The sequence below is a fragment of the Podarcis tiliguerta genome (genome assembly GCF_965153285.1).
Source record: "Podarcis tiliguerta genome assembly, chromosome: 2".
NCBI classification, from domain to species: domain Eukaryota; kingdom Metazoa; phylum Chordata; class Lepidosauria; order Squamata; family Lacertidae; genus Podarcis; species Podarcis tiliguerta.
The window spans coordinates 41,965,432-41,993,133 of record NC_139535.1 but is presented as its reverse complement, the minus strand read 5'-3'; the positions used below and the strand labels follow the sequence as shown (position 1 = coordinate 41,993,133).

At 42.9% G+C, this 27,702-nt stretch overlaps 2 protein-coding genes across 7 annotated transcripts in view; both read right to left on the bottom strand.

The window, feature by feature from the left end:
* Window positions 1-117: 117 nt before the first annotated feature.
* On the bottom strand, window positions 118-26,433 carry ASB14 (ankyrin repeat and SOCS box containing 14). Of its 5 annotated transcripts, none has more exons than XM_083421351.1 (12): window positions 26,213-26,286; window positions 24,902-25,131; window positions 22,846-22,905; window positions 22,065-22,196; window positions 21,815-21,973; window positions 20,217-20,462; window positions 18,983-19,154; window positions 16,208-16,751; window positions 15,625-15,778; window positions 12,725-12,908; window positions 9,846-10,766; window positions 118-5,817 (listed from the first exon to the last, which is right to left on the bottom strand). In XM_083421351.1, exons 2-10 carry the CDS (start codon window positions 24,999-25,001, stop codon window positions 12,730-12,732), a joined length of 1,746 nt encoding a protein of 581 aa, XP_083277477.1. In that variant the 5' UTR covers window positions 25,002-25,131; window positions 26,213-26,286; the 3' UTR covers window positions 118-5,817; window positions 9,846-10,766; window positions 12,725-12,729. The 5 variants fall into 5 exon arrangements, with proteins under 5 accessions (XP_083277477.1, XP_083277475.1, XP_083277476.1 ...); XM_083421349.1 differs by having other exon boundaries at window positions 22,065-22,200; window positions 22,854-22,905; XM_083421350.1 differs by having other exon boundaries at window positions 4,031-5,685; window positions 9,877-10,766; window positions 26,213-26,433.
* The window catches only part of DNAH12 (dynein axonemal heavy chain 12), a 91,703-nt gene continuing 90,138 nt past the window's right edge, over window positions 26,138-27,702 (bottom strand). For both annotated transcript variants that reach the window (XM_083420181.1, XM_083420182.1), the window contains one exon: window positions 26,138-27,673. In XM_083420181.1, the coding sequence (XP_083276307.1) occupies window positions 27,483-27,673 (191 nt within the window). In that variant the 3' untranslated portion in view covers window positions 26,138-27,482. The remainder of the gene's footprint in view (window positions 27,674-27,702) is intronic.

Sequence of the window (27,702 nt, the reverse complement as noted above, 5' to 3'; positions counted from 1 at the left end):
GACTGGACCTAATGGTCAGGGGTACCTTTACCTTTACTGAAACAGTTCCACATACAGCATAAGTGCATTTACAATAAACCTGCTGAATCACTGAGGAAAATTATGCTGACCCTCTTCTTCTTGATCATTTTTAATTGCAAGTGCATGACAAGTTTAGTTATATCAAACATGTATTGGCCTTTTTCTCCAGTAAAGTAATACTATTAATACAAAACAGTGCATCTGTTTTTACAATAGTCAGATCCTTTAGTTTATGCAAAAAGAACAATTGGTCTTACCTGAAGAGCAGACTTGATAGGTTGCTGATGACTTGAATATTACCTTATCATGTGATGGAGGCAGGAGGGCAAAGAACCCTGGGAGGCAGGTGCGGTCATTCCTCAGTTTTATGGGATTCGCCGAATTCCAACAGGCATTGAACTTACAGTAGGAATGAAAATTCTCTACATATGCCTGCCTCTCTCCTGGCTCAATATGTAAACTTTAAATAAACATACGTTGAAAACAATGCAGCAACTAACCAAATTATCAGTATCACTACAGTCTATACCAGGGAGAGGTCCCATTCATGTCATCAGTAGCCTATCAAATCTATTCTTCAGATAAGACCAATTGTTCTGTCTGATTCAATTGCTGATGCCATGAATGGGATGAACGTATCACAGCTTTCCCATTTAGGGCGGGTCCCAACTGCAGTTACAGTGACTAGGGCACCTGTTGGACTGCGTGCCCAAAGATAGCGTCAGCCAAAGCAGACAGGTCCATTTTGTAATGCCTGGTGAATATACTTGGTGAGGACCAAGTAGCTGCTTTACAGATCTTTAATAAAGGAGCATTAACTATAAACGCAGCTGAAGTTGCTGCTGATCTAGTGCAGGGGTCAGCAAACTTTTTCAGCAGGGGGCCGGTCCACTGTCCCTCAGACCTTGTGGGGGGGCCGGACTATATTTTGGAGAGAAAAAAAAAACAAACACCAGGCAGGCCCCACAAATAACACAGAGATGCATCTTAAATAAAAGGACACATCTACTCATGTAAAAACACCCTGACTGTCTGCAGGCCAAATTTAGAAGGCGATTGGGCTGCATCCGGACCCCAGGCCTAAGTTTGCCTACCCATGATCTAGTGGAATGAGCCAATATGTGCAACGGCAGAGGCAACTTACGTGACTCGTACACTAGAGGTATGCAAGCCCTGCTCCACCTTGCAAGGGTGGAAGGAGCAACCTTTATACCCATAGTTGAAAGGATATGAACAAGGAGTCAGTGATTCTAATGTCCTTTCAATATACACCTTCAGTGTAAGGCAAACATAAAAGTTGTGCCACGCTTTCTCTCTCAGATGTTTTGGATCTGGACAAAAGCTAGGTAGCACCAATTCTTGCTGGACATTAAAGTGGGAAAGGACCTTCCGTAAAAAGGATCTGTTAGAACCCTTTTGTCTTTGTGAAAGATGCACAGATGTTTAGCTACCAATAATACAGACAACTCAGACACTCAACATGCAGACATAATGGCTACAGGGAAGAGAACCTTAAAGGATAGATGCTTTACAGATATCTTGCACGAAGTTTCAAACGGTGGTTTCTGCAGTGCTGCCAGCACCATATGCAAACTCCAAGAAGGAAAACAGTGTGCTACTAATGGATTTTGCAGAAATGCCCCCCTCAAAAAGCGTTTAACTAATGAGTTTTGCAAATTTGTGAAATGGGGGCACGACCTGTAGTGCACAAAACTGAAGGTATTGCGGAAACTTGCCTTTTTAAAGCATTTGGTTTCAAACCATTTTGTAGCCCATGCATTGAAAGTGTAACATAGTTCACATAGAGCTTCAGTTCTGGAAATGAACTCTTATGTGGACATGGACACAGCTTCACTGTAGAAACACCAAGTTGATAAATTGGTCCAGGTTGCCTGATATATCCACACAGTGGAAGGTCTGCATGAGGCCAAAATGGTGAAGATGACAGCTGTATCCAACCCTTGATGTTTCAGACAGCTGCGTTCAAATGTCATGCAGTCAAACATAGCCACTATGGATTTGGATGGAACAAGGGTCCTTGCTGCAGTAGGTAGGACAACACCAGAAGATGGCAAGGTGTTGAGATGGCTAGCTCTTGGAGCTCCAACTTCCAAGGCCTGCAGGGCCAGAAAGGGGTCACCAGGATGATCTCTTTCTATCATGATCTTTTGGAGAACACGTTGCAAAATTGACTGCAGGGAAAAGGTATATAGGAGACATTTTGGTCAAGATACCATCAAGGCATCCCATGCTTCGGCTTGACTGTCTTTGTACCTGGAAAAATAACATGAAACTTTATTGCAAACAGATCCACTTGACATGGACCTAGATACTCCTGAATCAGGTGGAAGACTTGCCTGTTGAGCATCCACTCCCCCAGATTGAGAAGGGAGCGACTCAGCCAATCTGCCTGTAAAGTGCTGTCCCCTGCAAGAGTAACGGTGTTCCTCTCCCCCTCCCCCAGTTGAAGAGGAGCAATGATTCTTTTTGCAGAGAAATCGGTCTTGTCCCACCCTGCCTGCAAATGTGTGATTTTGTGGTGGAATTGTCTGTGTGCAGCAGCACATGGTCGATGTGCAAAATGAAACATCACCAACCTGGTAGCTCTTAGCTCCAACCAATTTATCGAGTGCTTCTGATTTTGTGGTGACCAGCACCTCTGTGCAAAGTGACCTTGATAATGAGCTCCCCAACCCTGAAAACTGGCATCTGCGATGATCACAATTCTCCGGATCATGAATGGGAGTTCCGTTCTGTATATTGGATTCTGCCGCCCACCATCTCATTGGCAGCCTGACCAGTGGAGGTAACTTGAGCACATTGCAATGCTTGTGAGTGATTGCCCATTGATGAGGAAGCAGAAACCATTGTAGGCGATGGGCGTGATCTGAGAAGCTGATATACAGAGGCTCAGGATTATCGATAGATGCTTGATATCAATTTCCTTGGTAGATTTCAGCAGAGATGCTGCTGCTCTGATCTTGTTGGTGCACTCTGGAGACAGAGCCACCAAACCTTTGACTGTGTCCAGCTTGGCTTCCAGATGGATAAGCTGCTGTGATGGCTCAAGGCAGCTCTTCTCCTTGTTTATCAGGAAACCATGGGATTGAAGGGCCAACATCATCGCTTGCAGATGCTCCCTGAGCTCCTTGCAGGGTTGTCAAGACATTTCCAGAGCTCATTTCCTTGAAGTTTTCTACACGCCACACTCTCCAGTTCACACTGGCTGTCGATACAATGCACATAATCAAGGCAAAGATACCAGTCAGAAATGCACATAACTGGAGGCAAGAAACTAAGGACACCCATCTCACCACCAGAGATCCTTCTCTCGCCCGCAGGTGGGGTTTGGAGAGGAGATGTCCCAGGTAGACAATGGCAGGCATTGGTCTTCATGCAGATACAGTTCCGTGCAGGGGTTTGGTCAACAAGATCTTCCAGAGTGTGGTGATGTTTTCAGGGGCTGTTTACTTTCCCTCCCTCCCCGTTTCACCCTCACCTGAGGAGATCTTGGCCATTCTCTTGACAGTGACCTCAGTTATTAGGCCTGATTTCTGTTTTCCTTCATTCCTCTTCCTCCTGGCCTGGTTCAGATTGATATGGTCCATCAATCATGTTGATCATAAACAGTTTCCCATCCTAAAGGCAGTTCATCGCCAACAGTCAGCAAATGTCAAGTGCTTTGTAATCCACATCATCTGTCAGTGTCTTGATGTGCAAGTGAAACTTCGGCTTTTTAGTGCTGCTGCCTCCGCCTGCCTCCCAGCCGGGCTTGTTTCCGTCACCACGGAGCAGCTTGCTTCCTCCTTGGCCCTTCCCCCGAGGCCCGCCCCCAGCTCCCTGGCTGGCGCTTGGCTGCTCCTGAGGCGCTCGCCGCTGAGTGGGAAGGAGCCCTCGCTAAATGCTCTCCTGCCTCTGTCACATGACGAGATAATACCCAACCCATTCATGGCATCGGCAACCAACTCAAATTGTGAATAGATAACATAAAGAAATCAATTTCAATCTGTTGATTCACCACTTTCTCATGTGGTCTGCCTTTTATCTAAATCACTTCTTAAAAGAAATCAACAAAATATATTTAGTAACTTTTTAGAAACAAGGTGAGAGAAGAAACCAATGTTCTTCCCAAGCGTTGCAAAATCTAGGCATCACTTCTTTCAACCCCAGCAGGTTTTCAGTTACTAAGAACACCTAACTTTGGGGAAAAGTAAACCCAAAGGAGAATTTAGTTCTTCTGTAGCAAAAGAAAATGCAGCAGCCAATATTCAGGACCTTTCAGAATACGCCAGACCTTTTCCACCCTTCTCCAGAGAACTGGGGAGGGGAAATTCATTTTGGCCTTTATAACACTTCATTGTAATGCGTGTTAAGACACTTTGGGGGTGTTTCTGTTCTAAGCTATCTGAAGGAGAGGGATATCACTCCAGTAAACCGAATGGACTGCAGGAACCCATTGAGCAGTAGTGCCATCTTCTGTCTCCCTTAGAATAAGATTGAGGGAATGCCACCCAAATAGTTCGTAGTCTTCATTGTAAGGTAGACTAATTTTAATTAAGTCTTCATATTTTTGGGCAGCTCAGTTGGCAAATCTATATTAAATTATACCACTTTTTTGAGCCCTTAAAGCCATATTTAACAGTGCTCAAATATAAAATTTGATATAGCCAGTTCACTTCATCTGACAGATGAGTTGCTTTGTTCTCATGTTTCAAGCTAACCTCTAGCAGTTGTCACCTGCAATTTGGATATGTATATGTGTGTGTATACATGTATGTTAAATCACTGTATTATAATGTGTATAAATACCAAATTTTCTCATTTATATAACCAGTTATTTTTTATCTTCCTGTTAAATATTGATCTCAAAGGGCTTAATGCTCTTTGTGGAACTGAAACCTGTCAATTGTTCCCATATATAATCTGTATGTTCGAAGTATTAAGGGAGAGTACGTTTATACCTGAGTAATAGTGGAATTCTCATTGCAAAAATCTAGACATCTAACCATGAATTTGCAAGTATCTGGTTTATGTAGTGTGTACAGGTCCCACAACTTGCTAGAAAAGGGGCCACTGGTCTAACCTGAAAGGTTTTTCTCTTGGGTAATCATCCCTCAAGTGAGAAAGGCAGGAAATGCATCAAATTCAAGAAAGCAGGTTATTCTGCTCACTCTGTCCTAGCCAGCCTCTTTCACGACATGACCAGGACACAAAGCTACATGAAAATAGAAATACAGTGGTACCTTGGTTTTCTAACATAATTCGAGTTCCAAAACATTCGAAAACTGAAAGCGGAAGCCTCAAAACGCAAGCCTCAATATGGAAAACTCAAAACGGAAGCAACGTTTCCTGTTCAAGTTCCAAGGTACGTTCGAAAACCGAGGCATTTACTTCTGGGTTTTTGGCATTTGAATTCCAAAATGTTTGACTTCAAAGGCATTTGAGAACTGAGGTACCACTGTAACACAATCTGCATTGCTACCATACCGACTTCCCCATCCCAGTTATATATCAAACAGAAATCAACATAAAATTTGAAGAACATGTTAAAAAGTAGAAATTGTAAAACAAATTACAAGTTACAGATAACAATACATTAAAAGAAAATTCATTTGAAGATAATGCTGACTGAAAGCTGCCCTTACCCCAACATATAATCTGAGGCTTAGAATCATAGAATCATAGAATCATAGAGTTGGAAGAGACCACAAGGGTCATCGAGTCCAACCCCCTGCCAAGCAGGAAACACCATCAGAGCACTCCTGACATATGGTTGTCAAGCCTCTGCTTAAAGACCTCCAAAGAAGGAGACTCCACCACACTCCTTGGCAGCAAATTCCACTGTCGAACAGCTCTTACTGTCAGGAAGTTCTTCCTAATGTTTAGGTGGAATCTTCTTTCTTGTAGTTTGTATCCATTGCTCCGTGTCCGCTTCTCTGGAGCAGCAGAAAACAACCTTTCTCCCTCCTCTATGTGACATCCTTTTATATATTTGAACATGGCTATCATATCACCCCTTAACCTCCTCTTCTCCAGGCTAAACATGCCCAGCTCCCTTAGCCGATCCTCATAAGGCATTGTTTCCAGGCCTTTGACCATTTTGGTTGCCCTCCTCTGTACACGTTCTAGTTTGTCAGTGTCCTTCTTGAACTGTGGTGCCCAGAACTGGACACAGTACTCCAGGTGAGGTCTGACCAGAGCAGAATACAGTGGCACTATAACTTCCCTTGATCTAGATGCTATACTCCTATTGATGCAGCCCAGAATTGCATTGGCTTTTTTAGCTGCCGCGTCACACTGTTGGCTCATGTTAAGTTTGTGGTCAACCAAGACTCCTAGATCCTTTTCACATGTACTGCTCTCAAGCCAGGTGTCACCCATCTTGTATTTGTGCCTCTCATTTTTTTTGCCCAAGTGCAATACTTTACATTTCTCCCTGTTAAAATTCATCTTGTTTGTTTTGGCCCAGTTCTCTAATCTGTCAAGGTCATTTTGAAGTGTGATCCTGTCTTCTGGGGTGTTAGCCACCCCTCCCAGTTTGGTGTCATCTGCAAATTTGATCAGGATGCCCTTGAGTCCATCATCCAAGTCGTTGATAAAGATGTTGAATAAGACCGGGCCCAAGACAGAACCCTGTGGCACCCCACTAGTCACTCTTCTCCAGGATGAAGAGGAACCATTGATGAGCACCCTTTGGGTCCGGTCAGTCAGCCAGTTACAAATCCACTGAGTGGTAGCATAGTCAAGACCGCATTTTACCAGCTTCTTTACAAGAATATCATGGGGCACCTTGTCAAATGCCTTGCTGAAATCAAGGTAGACTACATCCACTGCGTTCCCTTCATCTACCAGGCTTGTAATTCTGTCAAAAAATGAGATCAGGTTAGTCTGACATGACTTATTTTTCAGAAATCCATGCTGACTATTGGTGATCACAGCATTCCTTTCTAGGTGCTCACAGATTGTTTGCTTAATGATCTGCTCCAGAATCTTCCCTGGTATTGATGTTAGACTGACTGGGCGGTAATTATTTGGGTCCTCTCTTTTCCCCTTTTTGAAAATAGGGACAACATTTGCCCTCCTCCAGTCTGCCGGGACTTCGCCTGTTCTCCAGGAATTCTCAAAGATGACTGCCAGTGGTTCTGAGATCACATCTGCCAGTTCTTTTAATACTCTTGGATGCAGTTCATCTGGCCCTGGAGACTTGAATACATCTAAACTAGCCAAGTATTCTTGTACTATCTCCTTAGTTATTCTGGGCTGTGTTTCCTCTGCTGAATCATTTCCTCCAAATTCTTCAGGTCGGGCATTGTTTTCTTTATCGGAGAAGACTGAGGCAAAGAAGGCATTGAGGAGTTCAGCCCTTTCTGTGTCCCCTGTTTGCATTTCACCATCTTCTCCTCTGAGTGACCCCACTGTTTCTTTGTTCTTCCTTTTGCTACGAACATACCCATAGAAGCCTTTTTTGTTGCTTTTAACCTCTCTAGCAAGCCTGAGTTCATTCTGTGCTTTAGCTTTTCTGACTTTGTGTCTACACGTGCTGGCTATTTGTTTGAATTCCTCTTTGGTGGTTTCCCCCCTTTTCCATTTTTTGTACACATCCTTTTTTAATCTTAACTCAGTTAAAAGTTCTTTAGATAGCCACCCTGGCTTCTTTAGGCACCTTCCATGTTTCCGTCTCATTGGTATTGCCTGAAGTTGTGCTTTTACTATCTCCCTCTTAACAAACTCCCAGCCATCATGAACTCCCTTTCCTTTTAGTATTACTGTCCATGGGATCTCACCCAGCACTTCCCTAAGTTTTATGAAGTCGGCTTTCTTAAAGTCAAGAAATTGAGTCCTAGTATGCTTGGCTGCTCCTTTCCGTTGTATAGTAAACTTCAGAAGAGCATGATCACTTGCGCCTAATGATCCTTCCACTTCCACCCCATTAACCAGGTCATCGACATTGGTTAGGACCAGATCTAAAATGGCTGTTCCTCTTGTTGCTTCTCCCACTTTCTGGACAATGAAGTTGTCTGCAAGGCCAGTGAGGAATCTGTTTGACCTTATGCTCTTGGCTGAGTTTGACCTCCAACAAATATCTGGGTAATTGAAGTCCCCCATTACTACTATCTCCCTTCCTTTTGCATGCTTGGCCATCTGTTCCAGGAAGGCATCATCTATGTCCTCCGTTTGGCTTGGGGATCTATAGTAAACTCCCACAATGAGGTCACTATTATTCTTCTCTCCCTTAATTTTGACCCAAATGCTCTCACTTTGGCTTTGAGGTTCTAAATCTTGGATCTCTTCACAGGTATACACATCCCTGACATATAATGCCACTCCTCCTCCTTTCTTGTCTGGTCTGTTTCTCTGAAATAGATTGTATCCCTCCATTTTTACATTCCAATCGTGGGACTTATCCCACCAGGTTTCAGTGATGCCTATTATGTCATATTTAGTTTGCTGTACCAAGAGCTCAAGCTCATCTTGTTTATTTCCCATGCTTTGTGCATTAGTGTACAGACATTGAAGTCCATTAGTCATTCCCCCGTGTCTCTTATTTAAGGATTTTTTCCTCCCACCACTAGGTCTGCTTGCTGTTTGCTCCATTTGGTCTATGACATTTGGATGATCATCTTCATCAATTAATAGACTCCTACCTTCAGGAGCACTGTCTCCCTCCCCCACATTAGTCAGTTTAAAGCCCTCCTGATGAGGTTTCTTAGTTTTTTGGCAAAAACATTCCTCCCAACCGTTGTGAGGTGCAGCCCATCGCTTGCCAGAAGTCCATCCTCAAGAAACTGCAGTCCGTGATCTAAGAATCCAAACCGTTCCTGTTTACACCATTTGCGAAGCCAGCTGTTTACTTCCACTATTTTCCTCTCTCTCCCTGGGCCACGTCGTTCAACTGGGAGGACAGATGAGATGACGATTTGTGCATTTAATTGCTTCAATTTCCTGCCCAGAGCCTCGTAGTCTCTTTTGATCTTCTGGAGGCTATTGCTTGCAGTGTCATTGGTTCCCACATGAACCAAGAGGAAGGGGTATTTGTCAGTGGGTTTTATGATTCCTTGCAGTCGTTCAGTTACATCTTGGATCTTAGCCCCGGGGAGACAGCACACTTCCCGAGACATCTTGTCAGGCCCACAGATCACTGCTTCTGTTCCCCTCAGTAGGGAATCCCCTATCACCACTACACGCCTTCTCTTAGGTTTGGTCAGGGTTCTTCCGTGAGCGGTCCGTTCCAAGGTCGCCTGCACATTCCCTGAGGACTGACTTTGCTGCTCATCTTCATATACGTGATCGACTGTAATGAGGGAGAGATCCTCAAATGGAGTCTGCTCTTCGTCTTCCATGCTAGGGGAGAGGACCTCAAAGCGATTGTGTATTTCTAGACAATCAGAGCGAACCCTGGGCCTCCTACTTCTTTGAGTCACGTTTCTCCACATATCGGGCTCCTGTGTTGGTGAACTAGCCTCCTTCTCAGGGGAGTCCCCTGTCTCCTCCTTGGTGGAGACGGTGTGCTCTGTTGCTTCCAAGAAGAGCTCCAGCTCTCTAATTCTTTGGAGCGTAGCTACACGTTCCTCCAGTTGCTGGACTTTGTCTTTTAGGAGGGCAATCAACATGCAATTGCTGCACGTAAAGCTGCCTGCAACCTTTGGCAAGATGGCAAACATTGCGCAGGAACCGCAGGCGACTGCAGCTGTTCCCTCCCCCTCCATCTTGAGAATGTGTCTTTGGGCTTGAGACTAGCTCCCCTAAATCTAAAAGATGGTTCAAACTGCGCGCGCCGATAGGCGCGCGCCGCTGCCCTGCAAACACTGATAAGCTCCTCCCACAGCTAATCACCTGCCTCAACAGAAACCCTGCCCCTTTGATGGACTATCATCAACGAAACATGTTTCAGGCGAGATCAACAGTGCCATGTTTTTGAATGATAGTCCAGCAAGTGGGATTACTTAAATGAACCATAATGTTTCTTGCTACAGGTAACTTTAATGCTTCATAGGATGAAATAAATGCTGTTATAAGCCAACATGCTGTGATAGCTGATGGCACCTTTTAACTAAAGGTTGTAGGATGAAAAGACACAAAAAGGGCTTTGTTTGTCTAAAGTCTATCATTCTGTTGATGTGAGGAGGGCATTAAAAGGGTACATTATCGCCTTTCTCACACCAAGGGAATGGACAAGATCAGGGCAAAAAGTTGACAGTGTTTGCCATGGAAGCTAATGTTAACCTTTGGCACAAAAGAAGGAACAACTCTATATCACACTGTCCTTATGAAAAAGCACAGATATCTTGCTAAAGAAAGAGCACCTAACTCTGAATCCAGTGTGATTGCAACTAAGAACACTACCTGGAAGGACAGGAGCAGGAGAGGCATAGACTTCAGTGACTCAACAGAAGAATGCTGTAAGGTCAAAATAATTTTCTGAAAGTTCCACAATGGGTTCCACATTGAGAAGTCAATTCGACTTAAACATTGCTGCTCAAGCACCATGCTGTCTCAACCGCCCTGGTTCTTCTTGTAATACTGGGTCCTGTAACAGTAGATCTGGCTGAGGTGGCAAGGCCCAAGGGTGTGACACCAATAAATGAAGCACTCCTGAGAATCACACATGTCCAGGCCAAGAATCGGTTGTGCCTTTTCTTCCTGGAGCTTCCAGAGTGCAAGCAGTGAGGAATATTTGGGGAGAAGGGAAGCATGCATAAGATCCTTCAGCCATGGAACGGGGAGCATATCCACTGGTTCTGCTTCTAGAGATGGATAGTGGGCAAAAAAACAACACATTACTGACCATTGTATTTTATTTTTACAATTTTTGAGAAACAAATGGAGACTAAGAGAGCACAATTGGCTAGACACAATTGGCAGGAACTGGACTGGCCAGGAGAAAGAGCACAGAAACCTAGTTGCTTGAATTTTTATGCATTTCTTGCCTTTGGATGCTAGCTGGCATGAAAAAAAATCTGATCACTGGGCAAGTTCATTTAGTTTTACTATTAGACATGATCGCTGTATCTAAAAATCTGGCAATTTTGTCAGTATGGTCATGATGCATAACTCACCAGTGCCACACTTCAAATTGTATGTTAAAATGAGGTTTCCTACCCAGAACATGTTCATATTGGAAGATTCTAGTGTGTACGGTAATGTCATGAAGCAAACTTTCCCTTTTATTTTTGAAATAAAGAGTGAAACCGTTCCACCCCCCATTGTCAGATTAGGTCTTTGAGTAAGCTACCACATTTCAAGTGGGACTTAATTTTGAGTAAAAATGTATATGATTGTGCTGTCAAGGAGCAGAACAGCTAAACTCCACAGTGAGCACAATTGCTTTATTATATCTTTTATACTTCAGTTTTGTAAACTAGAATGATCAATGTTTCAAGGCCAAAAATTGAAGAAAGGAAGATTATTAAATGTTTGTGAGAAGTGAGCTTCCTAAGATGTGCTTTTCTGTGTTACCCAGAAATATAGCAAAATGAAACATATTTTTGCATGTCCTTCTCTTCCCTAACATGCTGTAATTGAAATGCATTCCTTTTAATTGTTTGCATGTGAATCTGAGGTTTAAAAAAAAAAATCAGATCAGCATTTTCACTTGTGTTCTCTGCCAAAAAAAAAGCACTAACACCCAAGTTTGGTGAAGATTAATTTTTTAATTACTATTCCTTGACATCTCTTTTTAAAAGATCCTTATGTGAGTACTCCTTGCTCTGCAAAATTGAATTTGCAACCAGTAGACTAAGATCATGTGCTGTAAGCTGGTAGAAAGAATAAACCAGCATACAGCTGAAGGAACAATGATCTATAGTGAGGTTTATATGCAAGCAAAGCAGCTTGTATAATTATTATGGGTGACTTTTCTAATGTAGTGGATGGTCAAATTCTTACAGTAATGTAATGGTTTGGTCCTGTTCTAGTGATTGTGATTTTTTGCCATGTTTTAAGAATCTAATACAGTTTCCCTGAATACTTGTTAATAATATCCAGTGATTGTCAAGTTGGTATTGTCAACTGCAGACTGAACTCTAGATACTAATAAACCTATCTGGGAAGGACCTTGGCAAAGTCCAGTCAATTTTAGAAGATGGTTTTCTGTAATGATTATGTAAAATATATTTTGTTTGCAATTGCTCCCTCAAAGGTCATCACCATCATCATGTTATCCAAAAAAATTAAAAAGATCCTGAAATTTTGTCAAATGTATTTTAAGTCTGTCAGTCATTCAGGAATCTTATTCATATATTTAATATAGTCAGAGATCATTTATTGTACTTAATAAAAAAAGTTAACAGCTGGAATAATGTCTTTATTTATTTCCAATAGAACAAGAAACATGCTCTTATTGTTTGTAAGAGCTTATATATAATTTTTTAAAAAAACTATTTTAGTGTGGTTAGATTAGAGAAACTGAAACCATGTCCCTCCTGATGTGACTGGGGTTTTATTAATCCATCTGCTTTATATGTAATTTGCAAAGAATGAGCGGATCAGTCTCTATACCTTGGGATGTTTGACATCCAGAGATGTAAAAGGGGAAGAAACTGCAGTACTTTGCATTACTTAAGCTTCGTTCTTTGTGGTCTCTGTGCTGCCACATACTTGGGCTAAATCAACTCTTTCACAAACAGAAGGACTCCAATAGCTACAACTTAAACATGCACATAATTACGTATAGGACCCCCTCCCAATACAACTTTATATATACCTGCATTAGTAAATTCCTTTGAGGTTTCCTTGTCCATAGAGATCATATTCCTTATAGAGAATGTAGTCTTTCAAACGGTTTGGTAATCGCAGAAATGTAAGGAAGACAGGGCAGCGTAGACGCAAGCGTCCTAAGCAATTGCGGATCTTCAGACGACAAAGATGTTGCAGAGAACGGGTGTTTGCTGGAGGAGGAGAAAACATGCATTCATCATTAGGCCTGCTTTTGAAACTTCTTGATCTGGTGGGAGTGCCAATGATATCTATAAGCACGACCTTGCATAAATCCTATTTAAAAAAATATTTAATATTTTTAAAATATTTTTAAAAATATTTTTTAAAAATATGACTTATTTGCTTCCCAGAGTTGTGAACAACATCTGAATAATAATAATAATAATAATAATAAATAAAAATTATTATTATTATTATTATTATTATTATTATTATTATTATTATTTATACCCCGCCCTCCCCAGCCAAGGCCAGGCTCAGAGTGGCTTACAAGCAATAATAAAAACAAGATGAATGATTACAACTTAAAAACAAAAGTAAAGTACAACATTAAAATAATGGAACATTAAAATATTAAAATGTAGCCTCATCGCAGGAGGAGAAGGAAAAGAAAAAAGAAAGAGAGGGAGGGAATCAAATTGGTTCCAAGCCAAAGGCCAGGCGGAACAACTCTGTCTTACAGGCCCTGCGGAAAGAAATCAGATCCTGCAGGGCCCTGGTCTCATGAGGCAGAGCGTTCCACCAGGCCGGAGCCAGAGTTGAAAAGGCCCTGGCTCTGGTTGAAGCCAATCTAACTTCCTTAGGGCCTGGGACCACTAGGGTGTTGTTATTTATGGACCTTGAGGCTCTCCATGGGGCATACCAGGAGAAGCGGTCCTGTAGGTACGAGGGTCCTAGGCCGTGAAGGGCTTTAAAGGTCAAAAGCAGCACCTTAAATCTGATCCTGTACTCCACTGGGAGCCAGTGCAGCTTGAAAAGCACTGGGTGAATATGCTCCCATGGCAGAGACCCCGTGAGGAGCCTCGCTGCAGCATTCTGTACCCGCTGGAGTTTCTGGGACAGCTTCAAGGGCAGCCCTGCGTAGAGCAAATTACAGTAGTCAAGCCTGGAGATGACCGTCGCATGGATCACTGTGGCCAGGTCGGGGCGGGAAAGGTAAGGGACCAACTGCTTGATGCGGCGAAGGTGGAAAAATGTCGCCTTGGCTGTTGCTGTAACTTGCGCCTCCATGGAAAGGGAGGCGTCAAGGATTACACCCAAACTCTTAACGGAAGGCAATGGCACTATGAGATAAATGGCTCTCAAGATAGGAAGAACTGTAATACTCTCAAGCTGCAAACCTATGCCTATTTACCAAGGAGTAAGGGCCATTGAACACAGTGCGAATTACACTTGAGTAAACAGATTGTTCTGCATGGATAGGAAAAAGCTCTCAGGCTGAATGGAGAAGTAATTGAAAACACTTTGAACACTGCAAAGTGTGATATAAAAAAGGCTAATACTTTTATTACATCAAACTTTTTTTTGGTCATGTGTAGCCTCTGTCCTATTGAAACCTTTGCAAATTGTGAGCTGTGACAACTGGTCCAGTGCCTTGATCAATCAAAGCAGAAAAGCAGGTGTCAGCTCAGCGATCCCATTGTGGATTGACTCTTGCAAGTACACAGTGTGCTGAGTAGGATATAAATCATGTACTCAGTATTTGAATACACACCTTACTGTATCATTATCACATCATTAGTGATCCATTGGCAGCGTGCTGGGGATATTTTGGATTTGCTGAGTCCCAAGCCCCCTTGTTCCCCCACCATCCCCCTAGATAGGCCAAAAAAGTGTGCCAACCTGGGAACTTGCAAAGTTATTTTCCTTCTCAGTGGAAGGATTCCCGCCCCCCTTTAAAGCCAAATAGGCAAGACAGAAAACAGATAACCATCCCATATCCACTCTTTTTGTCCTGGCAGACACAAAGGGGCTTAGAAATGATGCACCCTTAGGATTTTTCTGCTCTGCTCTGCTCAGTCAGTTGGAGAGGTTGTTGGTCCACAATGTCGACATTTGCACATAATGCTAAGCCAAACCATGGCTCAACATGAACTTGGTGGCTGCTGAGAAAGAGATCACAACACTTTTGATCCTCCCTAGTCCTTTTAGCTTAGTGTGGTTCAGCAGCTAAGCAAAGGTTTGGATTAACGTGAATGAATGCAAGATTGTGGTTAAACGCTTTCCTCCTTAAGCACGATGTGTAGCCAAGGTTTGCTCCCGGCTTACCTTGACATGTGCACCATGCCGACAAGTCATCTTCTATCCAGAAGTCTGGATAACACAAGTGTACATGTCTCTCTCCTTACAATACAGTGAAGGGTTTATTATAGGCAGTCTAGGTGACTTCATAGAGACATGGGTGATGTCAGTATGACCCACAACAATTACATTGAGTATTGTGGCTTTGAGTCACATTTATCAAAACCAAACCTGGTGGATCTTTGTACCCATATCCAGCAATTGTTTTAATGATATTTTAAGCTTCTAAGGGTGGTGGTGAATGAAATACAAACGTTGCACTGCTACATCCCTACCCAACCTTGCCATTACATTTCCTCCCATTGGCTCCAACCACTGCCTGCCACATCCCTTTGGAGGCTGCTGACTTCAGAGCACTGACATTGGTTGGACCAAGGTTGCTGCAGAAAGGGAGGCTCCAGTGTTGGAGCTCCTATGCCTTGAATGTTGGAAGAATAGGTCTGATCTAGGGATTCTGGGAGGCGCTTGCAAGGACAAGTTTGCACCCTCAAATGTGATGCAACTGGTAATTTGAGGGCAACATGCTCTGTTCCTCGTATTTGAATATCACATTTCTCAAGATGCTAAAATGTATTTGACACTTACTCAAAATTTCATGGATTTCCGGCCAGAGTTTCTGTTCTTGAAGTACAACTTGAAGCTTAGAGCAGATCTTGACATGATCAACATAATCTAGCATCACACGCACCACTTTCCCGGACAGGTGCTTTAACCAGGCTACTGTTATCACCTCACAGAACTAAGAGAAAAAATAAGAGCATTTGAGACCAGTTCATTCAGCATTTTGCATTATTAAAGTCCCCTAGAGGACTCAACCCAGTAAAGCCCTGGCCAAAACTGCAGCAAAGCAAACCAGCCATACAGCAAATTCAGTTCAGAAAAAAATAACACCATTTGCACACATGATAACCAATACTAGCTATTTACTCTAAGGAGTGCCATCTTAAGGGTAGCATTTGATTTTGCAGTCCCATTTATTAGGCTCCTTATTTGCCTTGAAATGCTAATACACAGAGTGCTTATTTCTTCCACTGTGACAATATCCAGTCATATGCAGACTCACAGTTCTGGAGCCCAACTGAGGGGAAATAGCCTGATGGGTGTTGTAGGGGCAAATCAGAAGATGGTGCAAATGTAAGCAGTCCTCCCTCCCATCAGAAGCACTCACCATTGTGTCTTTGATAACAGTTGAGGTCCACCCTTCAAATATGTACTGGGAATGCACACTGGCTCCATGAGGACAATCGAAGCAGCGGTGAACATTGTATCCATAATTCAGCAACATCCTTAACATTACTTCATCTTTCAACGTGTACTGCAGAGCTGATGGGAAATGTGTTGTATTAACCCTACAGAAATAGTTCACATTGGCCCCATGGCGAAGCAGGATACCAATGAGCTCGTAGTTGCCCATTCTCAAGGCCAGCTGGAGACAGTTAACTGGGTCTTGGTTTGGTAGGGCTCCAGCATCCAGGAGCAACTGAACAGAGTCAATATCCCCATTAGAGACAGCAAAATACAAGGCTGACCTCCTCTCATCGTCATAGCCTTTGCGAATTCTCTGATGCAACATAAAATTGGCATCAAATCCAGATTTGAGAAGGAACTCAAGGCACTGAGGATGTCCGCCTGCGGCTGCAGAGTGAACTGGACTGATTCCACTCTCCTTGATGGCATCACTGTCCGTCACTGGAACCAAGATCTGTACAACTCTAGGGAGCAAAACAAATCAAATCAAAATATTCTTCGAGAAAGCTCTAGCTTGATGAATTTTTGACAATGAGGACAACAGGTCATTTGTTGCTCCTCACTCAGGCAAAAGAGGAGAGGTGGTAGCTGCATGTGTTGGGAGTTTGTCCCGACGACTTCAGCACTTTTCAAAAGATGTAACGTAGTGCCATAGGCACATGGGCAGACAAAGATCCCAAGAGGAAAAGGAAAATGCATAAATATATCAAAAATAAAATGCAAATTGAGGAAACATATGAGCGAGAGAAAGAGAGAGGAAGGAAGGAAGGAAGGAAGGAAGGAAGGAAGGAAGGAAGGAAGGAAGCTTTAGTTTGTAGCTACAAGGAAAGCTGGTGTGCTCTGGTCCATGGGGTCACAAAGAGTCGGACACGACTAAACAACAAAACAACAACAACAATGCAAGGAAAGGAGAAAGGTCCAAATGTTGCTGTGGTATTGCTGGAAAGAAAAGAAATGAGTGGGATGTTGTCTGCTCAGGAATGCATTTCAGTTGAATTGGTAGACCTTTGCACCCAAAACATTTACTGAGTTAGCCCTAGAAGCTTCTGTACAAGGGTTCTGCGCAAGTGCAGAACCTGCATGGAGGACTGCACAGAGACACTACCTGCCCACGGACTATCTCACCAGAGCAGTGCATGCTCTGGTTATCTTCCGCTTGGACTACTGCAATGCGATCTACGTGGGGCTACCTTTGAAGGTGACCTGGAAACTAACTAATCCAGAATGTGGCAGCTAGACTGGTGACTGGGAGTGGCTGCTGGGACCATTGAACACTGGTCCTAAAGTATCTTCACTGGCTCCCAGTACGTTTTCAAGGCCAAATCAAAGTGTTGGTGCTGACCTTTAAAGCCCTAAACGGCTTTGGCCCAGTATACCTGAAGGAGAGTCTCCACCCCCATTGCTCAGCCCGGACACAGAGGTCCAGCTTCAAGGGCCCTCTGCTGGTTCCCTCACTGCAAGAAGAGAAGTTACAGGGAACCAGGCAGAGGGCCTCAGTAGTGGCACTCTCCCTTTAGAACGTTCTCCTTTCAGAACTACATAACTTTTAGAAGACATCTGAAGGCAGCCCTGTATCAGGCAGTTTTTAATGTTTGACATATTATTATATATGCTGTAAACTGCCAAGAGTGGCTGGGGAAACCCAGCCAGATGGGCGGGGTATAAATACTGGGAGTCATTTTGGACTCACAGCTGTCCATGGAGGCACAGGTTAATTCTGTATCCAGGGCAGCTGTCTACCAACTCCACCTGGTACACAGGCTGAGACCCTACCTGCCCATGGACTGTCTCGCCAGAGTGGTGCATGCTCTAGTTATCTCCCGCTTGGACTACTGCAATGCGCTCTATGTGGGGCTACCTTTGAAGGTGACCCGGAAACTACAACTAATCCAGAATGCGGCAGCTAGACTGGTGACTGGGGGCGGCCGCCGAGACCACATAACACTGGTCTTGAAAGACCTACATCGGCTCCCAGTACGTTTCCGAGCACAATTCAAAGTGCTGGTATTGACCTTTAAAGCCCTAAATGGCCTCGGCCCAGTATACCTGAAGGAGCGTCTCCACCCCCATCATTCTGCCCGGACGCTGAGGTCCAACGCCGAGGGCCTTCTGGCTGTTCCCTCATTGCGAAAAGCAAAGCTACAGGGAACCAGGCAGAGGGCCTCGGTAGTGGCGCCCACCCTGTGGAACGCCCTCCCATCAGTCAAAGCGATAAACAACTACCTGACATTCAGAAGACATCTTAAGGCAGCCCTGTTCAGGGAAGTTTTTAATGTGTGATATTTTAGTGTATTTTTGGTTTCTGTGGAAGCCGCCCAGAGTGGCTGGGGAAACCCAGCCAGATGGGCAGGGTACAAATAATAAATAATAATAATAATTATTATTATTATTATTATTATTATTATTATTATTATTATTATTATTATTATTTTCATCATCATTATTATTATTTTCATCATTATTATCACCATCATTTCAGGTTTTGATCAGGTTGTTTACATCAAACTTGCAGATGAGTATATGATAAATTATTGCCCTGCTCATCTCCCGCAAATAGTTATGTCACAAGGCAGATTTTGGGAGAGAGCCGACCTGTAAGGCAGTGTTGACATGCCCCGGGAATATGACTAACTCCACTAACCCCACCCACCCACCTCCATCCCAATTGTATAACCTGTTGGCTTTCATAACTCACAAGAGGTGTCCTCTATAAGCAGCTCTGTGAATGGGCAGGTGACCTGAATGCTTTGCTACATTAGCATCAGCTCCATACTCTAGAAGAAGAGAGACACAATCCGGATTTCCTCCTCCAGCAGCTTCAAATAATATGGATGCACAATCAGATGCCTGGGAAAGAACATTGGCACCTAAGGGAGGAAGAGCAACAGAGATTTAGTGCAATAGTACTTAGCACCCTCATTATAGCACCCCAGACTGCTATAATGTGAATTCTAGTTCTTTCAGAAAGAGTTGTGCTGGAATAAGTTGGGGTTTTTTGCAGGATCAAATACTGGAATCAGTATTACACTGCAACAGGACCAGTCCTGAATAAAGGGCTCTTGTAGGCAAAAGTGGCGCAACACATTCACAAACTAGCAGGTCTCTTTCTTCACATCCACACACATACATCAAATTGCTACTACAGTCTCAGTTCCCATTCTGCTTCCTGATGCCTCTAAAACCTTATCCATCCTTTCTTTGTCCTTTATGCCTTACATCCATGTTCTGAAGGTATGATGGAGCTAAAGAATCAACTTGCCACTAGTATCCCCAAACTAGAAACCTCTTCCTTCAATGCAAATGCAACCACACCCAGAATGGGCTGTCTACAAAATTCCCACACTCAGGAGCCACAGTGACCTTTGAACTTTCAATCATGTCCTGAATATATACACTGAGTTTCATTCCAATGTTTCAATGCTCACTGTAATGTAATATCTACCTTATGTTTTATGTCTCTTGGCTCCTTTTTTGTAGTAGCTGAATTGGTATCCGTGAACACAAAACATAAATGTGTGTTGGAGATGCTTGCCAGATATACCAACTGAGAATGCTGAATGAGCACTTTTTAGCAAAGGTCTTTCTTACTTTGCTCACCCAGCAAAGTTTTGCAAAACTCCCAGTGTATACACCTCTCCATCAGCATTGGCTCCTTAAGATTTGCTATCAACAGATCATTATGGTCAACAGATCATTATGGGTTGGCTGCTGTGAATGAGCATTCAAAGACCGAGAGAAAAAACATATATGTACTGTATATGCCTGGTCAAAAATCTGTGCCATCCACTCCGTACAGAGTATTTTAAATTCTATACCTGTGTTCCCTTAGTTAGAACAGCATTCTATCACAGGACTGCTCTGGCAATTACCAGAAAAACTAGCCTTAGGTGCACCACTGAACTTCCAAGGAATTGCATGAAAGTCCTCACCTTTACGCAATAGAATTTCCAGAATTTCTGTATGCCCATTCTGCGCTGCCAGTGCGAGAGGGGTGAGTCCATATGCACTCCGTGGATCCGGATCTGCTTTAGACCAAAGCAAAAGCTCCACCATGTTTTTGAAGCCTAGCCTGGCCGCCTCATGTAAAGCTGTCCTCTTGTTGACACACTGGAGATTGACATCGGCACCAAATTGTATCAGCAAGGAGACAATTTCGTACGAATTGTGTTTAATTGCTGTAAAATGTTAAGAAAGAGCAGCATTTTACATGGCTAATGAAAAAGACATCAAATCCAAAAGCTTCCCTCTCTTGTGAAACCAAGACAGGAGAAGCCATTGCTTGGCTGCCTCATGCTATTTATATGCAGCAATAAAGGTCATGTAGCACTGCAAGGGGCTAAACTTAGAATCAGACTTTGTGTTCAGTCCCAAATTTAGCAAAATGCAACTAATATTGACAGTCTTTGTCAGGGTACTGCCATCGGAGCTGGAGGCGGAGAGGAGGCTCCAGAGGGATGGTGGAGAGGGTCCCAGTAGGGAGAGAGGTAGCCCATCCGCTGGGGAAGGAAATCAGCGCAACACCAGTGGAGAAGGGGGGCAGATGGGGGAATCGGAGAGGTGGCTCCAGGACTCCTCGCCGGAGACCAGCGGAGAGAGTACGGGTACTCCGCTGCCCACACCCACTTTGCGCAGAAGACTTCCGCGCAGGCAGAGTAGGAGGAGACTGGGCGTCAAACAGCTTCTATGCTGGAAGAGGTTCAATAAACGCCCACTGACAGATGCTGCCAGCGACTGAGGCAGCCACGAAACTTGAGGCTGTCCAGACAAAAAGGTTCAACCAGGCAACCTAGCCAGGAGTAACGGCAACTTACGCACGAGCAACCCCTAGAACCATTACAGTCTTGTGCTGGGTTTTTCAGAGATTGAAGAACCTCCTCCCGAACTCCTTCCGATTCATGGTGGGCCTCCCTTTGAATGGGGTGCAACCAAAGAGGGCAGCAGAAAGTGTTGCTTGATCTTAGCTGATCAAGGTATGGGGAGAAGCACATGCTTTATTTGTAAAAGGTCTCAGGTTCCATTCCAGGGACCTCCCGGTGGGGCTGGGAAAGATTCCTTCCTGAAACCCAGGTGAGTGTTGACAATACTGTGTGGGCCAATGGCAGCTTCCTATCCAAAGCAAACCCTTTCATAAAGGTACAGAGGGCCTCTGGGCAACTTAAAGTGGTGTATGGCTGGGTCTCCATGGCACAGAGCTTTGCAGCACACCTAGATGCCCTGCAAACAAAAGGGGAAATAAGAAAGGGCAAGGTGATCTGAGTGCTGTCCCTCAGTCACAAACCTCAACCCTGCCACCCCTGTCTATAGCTTGGACTCCTCCCCTAGTCCCAGCACGGCTCAGAGAGGGGAAAAGGTAAGACAAGCGGAATGAGTCAAATTCAGGTCTGCCATTTGACCAGTACTGAAATAGACAATTGTCCCCCGAGTCTTTCTCAAAATGAGAAAAAGGTTTGATACACTCACATTATTTTAAAAAAACACAAAAGGCATCCCAAAAAATCACTACATGAAACTCTGCAATTTGATTTACCAATAATTAAAGCAGAATCTCCTTCTTCATTCTTCACATCAGGATTAAAACCATTGATGAGGAGAAATTTGACGTTTTTCTCAAGACATTTGTCCACTGCTACAAACAGAGGTGTTTCCCCTTTCAGGTTTGTCAGTTGCCACACCACGGGGTGTGAAGCTGAAAGATAATCAGGAGAGACACATGGCTTTGGCACCAAGTGAACATACAAAGCTGACTTGAGAACAAAGCTGGGGGGAGATCCTTTTACCTTTCAGAGTTATTTCTAGAATATTCTTGTTGGGTTGTGCTGCAGCTTCATGTAAAGGAAGGCACCCTTGCTGGTCTGCTTCCCGAAAAGCAGAGCCACACCTCATTAACTTAAGCAAAGCCTCTTCTTCACCTGTTAAGGGTGAAAGAGGTCACAATAATGCACCCTTCATGCCTTTTATGTCCAAAGACATATATGAGCATTGTTAACCCTAATGAACTCTAATTAAAATGGTGAAGGGGGAAGTTTCACACATCAAGTGCTTTTTTTCTGGGGGGGATGCAGGGGTACACAGACCCTTAAACATTTTGTGTATCTAACGGGAGAAGAAACTATTTTTTTAAAAAAGTTTCTTCTTTAGCCCGGTGAATCGTCAGTTCCATTGAATAGCATGGTGAATCATCAGTTCCGTTGCTACCCCCGATGGTGGCCTCATTTCCTGTCACGGTGTTTCCTGAGTCTCAGACGGAAGCGAGTGTTTAATGTGTGAAGCAGGAGTTGGAATCTAGTGTGGTGATTGGTCAGTTTCATTGTATTTACTGTATTTATTTTTCCTGATTTGAACTATAAAATGGTGGTTTTCTTGAGTCAAAATGAGAGTACCCCTAAACATTTTTTTTTATAGAAAAAAAGCACTGCACACATCCATGTACACCACTTGATGGTTCATTATCAGTTAATGAATCCAGTTCATTAAAAGTCTGTGCAAGATAAAGGAAATAAAGTACTCCTCCTTGTGTCGGAATCCCACTTAATTCCCCAAAGAAGTCAAAGCAGATACTTAACTGTCCGAATGGCAGTGATGATCTTCCTGTAATCTGTACTTGTAGCAAAATTAAAGCTGAAAGACAACCAAAAATAATAATTAAAATCAGCCAAAACTATTAATTTCTCCCTCTTGTTGCACAGCTTCCTAGCATTGCTCCTTCAGGATATTTCTCCCCCAAACATGAAAAGAAACAAGAGACAATGCTCACTTGTTACCACTCCAAATAGACATTTAATAGGTTTGTTTTTTACCCTCGAGGCGTTTGGGTCTGGCTCAGTTTCTTCTGGTGTTTTTTGTTGAATCATCCCCCCTAATACCGTGCTTGGATGGTCAGTTATCAGTTTAGAAATAAAACAAGAGCACTAAAAATAAGGTAATGATATCTGCACATTTAGGGGGCTTATTTAGCCACACAGAAGTATATCTGCTTGCAAGTTAAAAGAAAAATTAAAGTGTAATTATTTGATCCCCTGAAGCTCAACAATGGCCTATGGGCAGTGCTTTCCAAGAGCTACTGAACGCTGCAGGCAACTCCGCCAAAGTATGTTAAGACTCAAGCAGCCTTTGCCAATCTGGGGAAGAGAGAAGATTGTTCAATCTGGCAAGCGGCAATGTTTGTGCAGACAGAACATTCATAATAGTGTGACATTTAATTTCACTCATGGTTCCCTGTAGGTCTCCCATTCCGATATCTTAAAGCATGGGTAGGCAAACTAAGGCCCGTGGGCTGGATCAGGCCAAATTTCCTTCTGGATCCGGCCCGCGGACGGTCTGGGAATCGCTGCGTGGATCACCAGCACGTGTGTGCGTTCTTTTCCTCTCCCTCACACGCCAGCGGCACCTCCTCCCTCCCTCCTCCTGGCTTCTCCCCGCCCTGCCTAGAGGAGGAAGGGGGCTGGGCATTGTTGGTGACAGCAGCAGCAGCACTCGAGCAGCCGCCATTTTAAGCAACCCCTCTCCGGAGCCCTTTCGCACACTGCTCATTGTCCCTCTGCTGCTGCCGCCAGCCCCTGCTGCTCGCAAGACACAGGTAAGCAGCCACCGGGGCTCGTGGTGCTCTTGCATCATCCCCCCCCCCCAAATACAGTCTGGCCCCCCACAAGGTCTGAGGGACAGTGGACTGGTCCCCTGCTGAAAAAGTTTGCCGACCCCTGTCTCAAAGAGCTGCAGCAGCATAGATCATCCGGAGGGCTTAATTCTCCCACTGAAATAAATGGGATTTAAAAGCCCTTTGCTGTCTGTGTCACCAGAATTCTGACAGGAGGTTTGGAGCAGTGTGGGAAAGGCTGCCATTTCAAAGACACACAATGGCACCTTTGATGGCAGCATTCAGTAGTGGACATACTTTGGGAGAATATAGGATTCATCATTAATGCAACTGCCAGCCTTAAAATTCTCTTTCGCTCTCCTTCTCTGGTGTCATCCCATAGCCTTAGACATCTTGCAGCTGAAGCTATGAGGGTCTGTATGTGATTGTTTCTAAATGTTTAAAATACTTTAAAAAAATGTTTTGTTTTACTACCTTGTTGTTTGCCACCCTAGGCAACTTTGAGAGGAAAGTCAGGAGAAACTTAATTAACTGATTTTGATGATAACAATGCTGTATGGAGACAGCCTGCCTCTTTTTCCAGTGCAACAGGTGAACAAGACTTCTGAATCTTCTGAGGAAAGGAACTGTAAAAGTGTGGCTAATGAATGTACAATGCTTCACTTCGGATGAATCATTACTAAAATGACTATGTTATTCACTAGCCATAACATATATCATGATAACCACTCACACACAAACAAATACATAAAATGGAGAAAAACCCATGTACATAACATTATGCAAAATCATTGAATGTCACCATAACAACACTATTGAAAGAGTTTATAGCCTCCAGCATGGTGTAGTCAAGATTTTTGTTGGGGGGGGGCAGAACCTCAGATTTGTATTGATTTTGATGGATTTAGGGGGAGCATCTTCCCCCTGCCTCCCCTTGGCTACACCAGTGCTGGCATCCAGTGCTATGTTTTGAAGCCGCACATTCAAAAGTTTCAACAATATCTAGAAGGACATACATACCTGTCATTTCTTGATGTAGCCTCTTTCTCACTCTTCTGAATGTCCTGCAAACTTTGCTGAATGACATACTGAGTTGGAATGTCATCATCAACATCATCATATATATCTGTAGTATTGTACATGCTAAAACCACATATCTTGGAAAACAAGTAGGATCAAATAGCTGTTCTATGCTTCAAAGATGATTTCTAATTCTTTTATTTCTTCTGCACTTCCAGAAAAATTAGTAGCTATATATGTGGAAATAAATATATAGAATCAGAAACAAATAGAGCTGAAACAAAAGCAGAGATGTCTTAACTTAAAAGTCTCAATTGATCTCTTTTTTAAAAAGCAACAACTTGATTTCCTGCCCACTGTCAGATTTTTCCCATGGTAGGAAAAAAGGGATCACATCAGATGCGATGCTGAGAAATCTATTCTTGACCTTTACTATTGCTTTGCTCAATACTTGTTTAACTGTTGGGGAACATACAGCTGTTGTGTTCTTGCCCCACCTCAAAAAGGTCATTGTAGAGTTGGAAAATGTTCAGAAAACAGCAATCAAAATGATCAGGAGCCTGGAGCAACTCCCCTACGAGGAAAGGTTGCACAATTTGGGACTTTATAGTTTAGAGAAGAGGTGACATGATAGCAGCTTACAAAACTTTGCATAGCATGGAGAAAGTGGATAGAGAAAAGTTTTTCTTCTCTCATAACATTAGATGTTGTGGACATCTTTGCAATTTCTTCAAGTACTCTGGAAGGCATGTAGGACACAAAGTGGATTGCACCCATTAACAACCCCCCCAAAAGAAATTCTGGAGTAAAACTGCTCAGAATTTAACTTCATAAATAAAGTATAATAACATATATTTTCCTTATTGACAGACAAGTATTTACATCTGTTATACAGATTGATCTGTTATACAGATCTGGTTACTTTATGAAAGCACTAATATTTGCCATGCATATTGCAAATATGGTGAAATGTTATTCTCTATTACTGTTCAGGCAACACTCCCTATGGTAAGATGGTTCTGGTTTCTACTATTCATGGATACCAAATAGATATCTGAAAAAGTATTACAAACATTTTGAAACTAAGCATGTGGCTAGAGGCAGTTTGAAACAGAAAATACTTATCTACTAAGCTACCAAACATTTTACCATCAATAATTTTGGCTTAAAGCAAAGCATGCAGGTTTTTGGTACTACAGTTGCAATAGGATTTTAAAAATGCCAGAAGTACATATATACTCTTTAAAGTTTTTATTGTTGCTTTTAGAATTTCATTAAAAAGATTTAAGAAAAAGAACAAATCCTCCTCACCTTTTTTCCACATTTGAAACAGAGAAGACCCCACACTCTAAGCAAATGTTAAAACGAAGTATGACGTTTTATGTATTGAAAAATGATCCTTTGCTTCTTGCATAGCCCATATCCATTAATAACTTACTATAAATACCTGACCATAAGACACTCTGCTATGCATGCCCACAAGTTTCCCCATGAGGATTACACGAAGGTTAGCAGAATTCAGAGACATGAACCTGACATGTGAAAAAAAAGATCAGAAGGCTAGACATTTTTCATCACAATTCAAGAATTGCTAAAGGAAATACATTTCTCAATAGTACACACTCAGAAATATCTTAAATGTATGGGAATGTAATTAAAACAGCTTCAAAAACACAATACATTAAAAACTGATAAATATCAGACAACATATTATCTACACTTTTCATAAACCTGGGGATGTGATGCACCCAAATTTGAGGATTTTTAAAGTCCCATTGATTTTAGTGCAAGATAAACCAACGGGTTCTCAATTATCATTGAAATCAATAGTACATAAATGTGCTGAACTTTAGTTAGACAAACGCTTAGGAAAAATTTCCAATTTATTTACATATTCTAATTTATTTACATATCTTTGCGTTCGCTGTGCCAGAGTGGGCATAACTAATCCTGGCCAGTACAATGTCACATTGCAACTTTTAAGTTTACCATTCTTTCTCCACCATCTGGGTGGGAGAGAGACTCTCCCCACGGTTTCTCCTTGAGCTTTGAGTGACTGGCTGCTGGCAGCAGATGCTGCACCACAGAAGGTGCTCACTAGTGGGTAGCTGGCACTGGTTATATAGACTCTCTTCTTCCAGGATGCTAGGCAATTGCTAGTGCTGTTATTCTGAATAGCACCCTGTGCACCTTTTTTTCTGCTTTTCATGTGATGCCTTGCACCACTTCTTTTGAATCCACACTACTGCTCTGGGCAAGTTGAATGGACATTAAGAGTTGAGAGGGGAAAACCAACATCTGTAAGCAACAGGAAAGTGATCCTTCAACAGCCTCAAAATGCCTTGTTGCTACATTAAGTAAGCTACTATTTTATCCTAGCAACTGACAATATTGTTACAAAAGAACAGGAGAATACATCGGTAACTTTACAAAGGAATAACAATCACGTTTAATTTTTAAATTCAAAATACTGCAATCAATTTAGAAGTTCAAATGATCAAACTACATCAGTAACAAAGTTCTTCACTTAGGGGAAGAAATCCCCTCGTCTTGTCCTGTTTTGATTCTGAGTTTTTCAACATTAGTCATCCAGCTGGCAAAGCAGAGCAACCCCTCGCTTAATCCAGTGCTGGACTGGTTGATCAGTTAATAGCATTAATGCAATGACAAAGTTAGTAGAATGCCCAGTGGTCGAAAGGGTTCCTTTACGCTCACTTGTCTTGTAGAGTGGACACATGTAAGCATTTGATTTTTTTATGGCTGATTTTTTTGCTGTAAGGAGAAAAAAAAAAACAATTTTT